Source organism: Piliocolobus tephrosceles, chromosome 17 (genome assembly GCF_002776525.5).
Source record: "Piliocolobus tephrosceles isolate RC106 chromosome 17, ASM277652v3, whole genome shotgun sequence".
NCBI classification, from domain to species: domain Eukaryota; kingdom Metazoa; phylum Chordata; class Mammalia; order Primates; family Cercopithecidae; genus Piliocolobus; species Piliocolobus tephrosceles.
Window position 1 is genome coordinate 4662633 of NC_045450.1, and position 7418 is coordinate 4670050.

General features: G+C 51.5%; 1 protein-coding gene across 8 annotated transcripts in view; it reads left to right on the top strand.

Moving 5' to 3' along the window:
- The first annotated feature begins 540 nt into the window (after positions 1–540).
- The window catches only part of MGRN1 (mahogunin ring finger 1), a 66310-nt gene continuing 59432 nt past the window's right edge, over positions 541–7418 (top strand). For all 8 annotated transcript variants that reach the window (XM_026447561.1, XM_026447563.1, XM_026447562.1 and 5 more), the window contains exon 1: positions 541–828. In XM_026447561.1, coding sequence (XP_026303346.1) covers positions 741–828 — 88 coding nt within the window. In that variant the 5' untranslated portion in view covers positions 541–740. The remainder of the gene's footprint in view (positions 829–7418) is intronic.

A 7418-nucleotide genomic window follows, 5' to 3' on the forward strand; every position in this document is an offset into this window, starting at 1 on the left:
TTTCCTCAGCTGTAAAACGGGCTGATGCCTATACAGCCGTCAGAACCACACCTGGCTCAGAAGTCCCCAAATGGTAGTCCTCAAATTCTGGCAAAGGCCAAAGAGGGTGCTTCGCTTCTTCCGTGCACCCTGCAGGTGGGCTCCGGGTGGCAGGTGCAGCTGCGCCCTCTGCCGGTCGGGGCGGGAGACAAACCCGGGGGAGTGGGGAGAACCACAGCGACTCAGGGAGCAATTTCAGAGGAGGCAAGTGGAAGGCGCTGGGGCCCCAGGGGAGTCTGTAAGCGAACAGATGATGAAATGACCAAAGAGTTAATATGTTAGTGCAGCGCTTGGAACGCAGAGGGAAGGACCATTTACGGTGTGCTTGGTGGTTCCTTCCCTTTGATTTTAGGTCCATTTGGTTTGTCCCGGAGTGCTTGTCAACACGTCAGAGGGCCTGGGAACGGAGCATCCTGGGAAAGGTAGTTCCCAGACGGGCTTCCCGCGCCTCTTCCCGGCGCCTTCGGGGCGAGAGGACTCCATTTCCCGACGTGCCCCGAGCCCGGGAGGCGGAGGGCCGCCGTGGCGTCGGGCCCCGGGCCAAGCCGGGGGTGGGGGCTCGAGGCGCCTCCGCGGCCGTGGACTAGCGTCCGTGCGGCCTGGTCCGGGCCATGTCCATGTGAGGACCCTGCTGCCGCCGCCGCCGCCGCCGCCGCCGCTCCCGTTCCGGCCCTGGCCCCTGCCCGGCAGCGCCGCGCACCATGGGCTCCATTCTCAGCCGCCGCATCGCGGGGGTGGAGGACATCGACATCCAGGCGAACTCGGCCTATCGCTACCCTCCGAAGTCCGGTGAGCGCCCGGCCCCCGGCGCGTACGGCGAGGCGCGGGCTGGAACGCTGGCCCGGCGGGCGCGGGGGCGGGGACTGGGGGCAGGGCGCCCTGCTCGGCCCCCTCTGGGCCTCGTTCCTACCCGGAGCCTTTGCGCGGCCCCGCGGCCCCGACCCCTAGGCGTGGCTGGGGGCCCCGGAGGAACCTGCCCGAGCCGTACCCGGCGCTGCCACTGCCCGGCTTGGGTGACCTTGGGGCAGTCGCTTCGCCCCGGGCGCCTCAGCTCCGTCCTCGTAACACGGGGGAATTCCTGGGGGAAAGCCCGAGGGCGGGGCGGGGTGCTGAGCGCGGGTCCCGGCGCATCGCTCCTGCCTAGAAAGCGCTCATTGTCATCAGATTGACCTCACCGCGGCGGCCGGCTTTCTCTTTCTTTGGTGGCTTGGTGTGAAGGCCAAGCCTGTGGTCGGGCATTTTCCCTCCCATCAAGACGGAGGCTCTTGGTGTGGGGGTTGGAGGAGTGGGGCTGGGCCCAAGGAGATGATTAGAATTGATCGGGAGGAGCCGGGGTCCTTGCTGAGAGGACAGGAGAGTGATTGGAGAGGACCCACCGATACTCAGGTTTCTGTGTTATGGCTGAGGGACCAAACCCGTTAAGGAGGAAGTGGCTGCCAAGGACTCAGCTGCAACCAGTTGGGACCAGGACCAGGTGTGGGGCTCCCTGGGAGCTTGTCCCCTCTCTTCCTGCCTCTATTGATGAGCATGGGTTCACTGGGAGCATCTAGCTCCAATTCTCCCCTTCCGTCTCCTCGTGGGGTCGTTTGTGGTGGAAAGGAGAGAAGGAAGAGGAGAGAGAACTTGGGCGTCATAGGGACATCCAGAGTGGGTCCTCAGATCCTGGCGTCTCATGTGATCTGATGTCTCAGTCTCCTGGGTGTCTCTGGACACCCACAGGCCACATTTCTCTGAGTGTGGGCCAGATCCACAAGTGGGGAGGACTGTTAGACATGCCAGGCCCTGCCTCAGACCACCGGCGGCCTGGGAACCTACATTTTCAACCCATTCCTCACGTGAGTTTGACGTCCACTCAGATTTGAAAAACTGCTCTGCCCAGGTTTTGTAAGGTGTGACTAGGTGAGGGCCTGGGGCCACCGCGATGAAGTGAGGGGAACCAGCACAGTTTGGGGGCACTCTGAAGGGGATGGACTCAGAGCTAGGCAGAACGCACTGTTGCCTGCCTGCTGGGGAGTACACGGATGTATCCCAGGCCTAGCAGCAGGGCAGCCTGGCCTTTGGGTGCTTCAGCCCTGGGGTTTCCCTAGAGGTTCTGAGGGCTGATGGACCCACATCAAGTGGAGCAGTTTGCTGTTGTCCTCTTTCATCTCTGACGTTCTTCCAGCCTGTCTCTGGCTGAGTGAGCTTGGTCGAGGTTGCTTAACTCCCTGGATCCCAGTTTCCTCATCTGTAAAACGGGCTGATGCTTTTACAGCCCTCAGAACCACACCTGGCTCAGAAAGTCCCCAAATGGTAGCTGCTACAATTGCTCATAAAGGAAGCTAAGTGACTGGCTAATGACCCTAATAGTAAGCAGTGGCATGACACAGATATCAAAAAGTTGAGTGGCACTTCCTGTCACCTGGGACCTGAGCTCACTTGATGTCCCTTCACTTGGACTGGACAAAATAACATCCATGGCGTTTACAGCCCACTTCGGGATCCCACTGTGGCTGAAATGTCATTGCTAATCACTCATGGTCGTCCCTCCCCCTGAGCATCCATCAGGGAACACCTGAGTCGGCCACTATTCATTGGTTGGCACTGGCACACAGGTGAAACCCAACAGCTGCCTGGGTCATGTTGCCAGTGCCAGCAGTGTTCTGGGTCCATCCAGTCCACAGGTCCTCTCCAGCTACGGTTTTCCCTTTCTCGTCTCCATCCTTCCCTGGGACCTTGCAGACGCTTGTGCTTCTCTTTGTTCATCTCTTGCGGTGCTTGCCTTCGTGCCCCACTGGTTTCCTAGACTCCCGTCGTCTTCTCTCTCCTTAAGGAGAACTCCGTAAGGTCATGGATGGGAGGCAGACCGGGCCTCAGCAGAATTTTGGTGTGTTTCCCCAAGGGCAGACTGGGGATGGTGGAGACGTTTGAGATGATTTCAGGGGTTGCCCCCATGGACCATTCAGTCACCCCATGAGAACGTTTTCTTTTCACGTCTGTCAATTTTGTTGATTATGTCAAGGAAACAGAGTCACTGGGTGGTAATATATGTGTTTTTAACACCTAAACACTGTCCAGTTTTCTTAATGGAACTTTCAGTATGTTCTGCAGCAGTGCTCAGCTTGAATTTAATATTTGCTTTGTTTTCACTGTATCTATTTTACTCTTCATAGCTTTATTGAGGTGTAGTTGATGTACCACACAACTCATCCATTGTAAACATGATTTGATGACTTTTAGTTAAATTATAGAATTGTGCAGTCGTCTGGCCGGGCGCGGTGGCTCACGCCTGTAATCCCAACACTTTGAGAGGCCAAGGCAGGAGGATCACCAGGTCAGGAGATCGAGACCATCCTGGTTAACATGGTGAAACCCTGTCTCTACTAAAAATACAAAAAGTTAGCCGGGGATGATGGCATGCGCCTGTAGTCCCAGCTACTCGGGAGGCTGAGGCAGGACAAATTACTTGAAGCTGGGAGGCAATGGTTGCAGTGAGCCAAGATTGCTCCACTGCACTCCAGCCTGGGCAACAGAGTGAGACTCTGTCTCAAACAAACAAACAAAAAAAAGAATTGTGCAGTCATCACCACAGTCACAGACATTTTCCTTGTAAAAGTTTCCTTCCATCTGTTTGCAAAGTCCCTACTCCAACCCCCACCCTCAGCTCATCAGTGATCTGCTTTCTGTTTTCTTTGAGATGGAGTCTTGCTCTGTCATCCAGGATGGAATGCAATGGCATGATCTTGGCTCAGTGCAACCTCCGCCTCCTGGGTTCAAGCGATTCTCCTGTTTCAGCCTCCCGAGTAGCTGGGATTACAGGTGCGTGCCACCACGCCTGGCTAATTTTTAAATTTTTAGTACAGATGGGGTTTTACCATATTGGCCAGTCTGGTCTCAAACTCCTGAACTCAGGTGATCTGCCTGCCTCAGCCTCCCAAAGTGCTGGGATTACAGGTGTGAGCCACCTTGCCCAGCATTTTCTGTTTATTTTGAGACAGAGTCTTGCTGTGTTGCCCTGGAGTTCTGTAGTATGATCTCGGCTCACTGCAACCTCTGCCTCCTGGTTTCAAGTGATTCTTCTGCCTCAGTCTCCCGAGTAGCTGGGATTACAGGCACTTGCCACTACACCAGGCTAATTTTTGTATTTTTAGTAGACACGGGGTTTCAGCATGTTGGCAAGGCTGGTCTTGAACTCCCGACCTCAGGTGATCCGCCCAGCTTGGCCTCCAAAGTGCTGGGATTACAGGGGTGAGCCACTGCGCCCGGCTTGCTTTCTGTTCGTATATTTGTGTGTGTGTGAAAAGTGTCTACTTGAGTTTTTTGTTCAGTGTTTACAAACTGGATTGTTTATCGTATGGAGTTGTGACAAAGAGTTCTTTATGTGTTCTGGATAAGATTCCTGTATCAACCATGTGATTTGCAAATATTTTCTCCCAGTCTGGCTTGTCTTTTAATTTTCTTAATGGTGTTTCTTTTGAAGAGCAAAAGTTTTGAATTTTGACAAAGTCTCATTTATTGCTTTTTAAGTGGATATTGCTTTTGGAGTTATGTTTAAGAAATCTTGAGGCCAGGCGCGGTGGCTCATGCCGGTAATCCCAGCACTTTGGGAGGCCAAGGTGGGCGGATCACGAGGTGAAGAGGTCGAGACCAGCCTGGCCAATAAGGTGAAACCTTGTCTCTACTAAAAATACAAAAATTAGCTGGACGTGATGGCGCGCATATGTAATCCCAGCTACTCAAGAGGCTGAGGCAGGAGAATTGCTTGAACCTGGGAGGTGGAGTTGAGTTGCAGTGAGCCAAGATCGCGCGACTGCACTCCAGCCTGGGCAAACAGAGTGAGACACCATCTCAAAAAAAAAAAAAAAAAAAAAAAAAGCCGGGTGCAGTGGCTCACACCTGTAATCCTAGCACTTTGGGAGACTGAGGTGGGTGGATTGCCAGAGCTCAGGAGTTCGAGACCATCCTGGGCAACATGGTGAAACCCCGTGTCCTCCTAAAGTACAAAAAATTCGTCAGGTGCGGCAGCGTGTGCCTGTAGTCCCAGGTACTTGGGATGCCGAGGCAGGAGAATCGCTGGAACCTGGGAGGCAGAGGTTACAGTGAGCTGAGACTGCACCACTGCACTGCAGCCTGGGTGACAGAGTGAGACTCCATCTCAAAAAAAAAAAAAAAGAAAGAAAAAAGAAAAATCTTTGCCTGGGTCAAGGTCACAAAGATTTTGTCCTATTTTTTTCTAGCATTTTGTTTTTTTTGTTGTTGTTGTTGTTTTGAGACAGAGTCTCACTGTGTCACCCAGGCTGGAGTGTAGTGGTGCGATCTCAGCTCACTGCAGCCTCTGCCCGGGTTCCAGCGATTCTTCTACCTCAGCCTCCTGAGTAGCTGGGATTACAGGTGCGAGCTACCATGCCCGGCTAATTTTTGGATTTTTTAGTAGAGATGGGGTTTCACCATATTGGCCAGGCTGGTCTCAAACTCCTGACCTCGTGATCTGCCTGCCTTGGCCTCCCAAATTGCTGGGATTACAGGCATGAGCCACCATGCCTGGTCTTTTCTAGAAGTTTTATAGTTTTAGCTCTTACATTTAGGTCTTTGATCCATTTTGAGTTAATTTTTTTTTTTTTGAGACGGAATCTGGCTCTGTCGCCCAGGCTGGAGTGCAGTGGCCGGATCTCAGCTCACTGCAAGCTCCGCCTCCCGGGTTTACGCCGTTCTCCTGCCTCAGCCTCCCGAGTAGCTGGGACTACAGGCGCCCGCCACCTCGCCCGGCTAGTTTTTTGTATTTTTTAGTAGAGACGGGGTTTCACCATGTTAGCCAGGATGGTCTCGATCTCCTGACCTCGTGATCCGCCCGTCTCGGCCTCCCAAAGTGCTGGGATTACAGGCTTGAGCCACCGCGCCCGGCTTTTTTTTTTAATTTTGAGATAGGGTCTCACTTTGCCGTTCAGGCTAGAGTGTAGGGGCATGATGTCAGCTCACTCTAGCCTTGACTTCCTGGCTCTGGTGATTCTCCCACCTCAGCCTCCCAAGTAGCTGGGTTTTCCCAGCTACATGTGTATGCCTCCATGCCCAGCAAAGTTTTTGTATATTTTTTGTAGAGACAGGGTTTCACCATGTTGTGCAGGCTGGCCTCAGACTCCTGGACTCAAGCAGTTTGCCACCTTGGCCTTCCAAAGTGCTGGGATTACAGTTATGAGCCACTGTACCTGACCAAATTAATTTGTTTCACTTATGGTTTGAGATGAAGATCTAAGCCCCCCTTTTTTTGTGGATGGAATTCAGTTATTTTAGCATCATTTGTTGTAGAAACTGTCATCTTCCCATCAAATTGCCTTTGCACTTTCATCAAAAATTAGTTAACCAGCCAGATGTTGTGGCTGGATAACACATTAAGACCATGTCTCTTAAAAATCAAAACAACAGCAACAGAAACCCCACCAGTTAACCATAATTGTGAGGGTTTATTTTGGGACTCCCCATTCTGTTCTACTGATTTATATGTCTGTCCCAGAAGTTCTCAACTGGGGCAATTTTGCCCCCTCGAGGGACATTTGGCCATGTCTGGAGACATTTGTGATTGTCACAGCTGGGGGCATCTATAGGGTAGAGGCCACAGGACAGCTCCTCACAATAAAGAATAAATGGGCCCAGAATATCTGTAGTGCTTAGACCAGCAACACACTGGCTTGTTTACTGTAGTTTGATAGTAAGTTGTGAAATCAGTGTAAATTCTCCAGCTTTGTTCTCTTGCAAAATTGTTTTGGTTATGCTAAGTTATTTGCCTTTCCATATATATTTTATAAATAGCCTGTCAATTTCTACAAAAAGAGCCTGCAGTTTTGGTAAGTATTACATTGAATATATAGATCTGTGTGATGAGAATTGCCGTCTTTACAATGCTGACTCTTGGAATTCATGAACATGGTATATCTCTACATTAATTTTGATCTTTAGCGTCTCAGTTGTTTTTTTTCCGGATAACTTTACCTTTTAAGGCAAGTGATACTTGCAATCTATTAGTGATATATTGCCTTCCCAATCTAGTAGTGATAAAAAATTTCCTTCTTTTTTTTTTTTTTTTTTGTTTGAGATTGAGTCTTGCTCGTCACCCAGGCTGGAGGGCAATGGCGCAATCTTGGCTCACTGCAACCTCTGTTTCCCGGGTTCAAGCGATTCTCTCCTGCCTCAGCCTCCTGAGTAGCTGGGATTATATATGCATACCACCATGCTCAGCTGCTTTTTGTATTTTTAGGAGAGATGGGGTTTTACCATGTTGGCTGGGATGGTCTTGATCTCTTGACCTTGTGATCTGCCTACCTCTGCCTCCCAAAGTGCTGGGCTTACAGGCATGAGCCAGTGTGCCCGGCTATTCTTTTTTTTTTTTTTTTTTTTTTTTTTTTTTT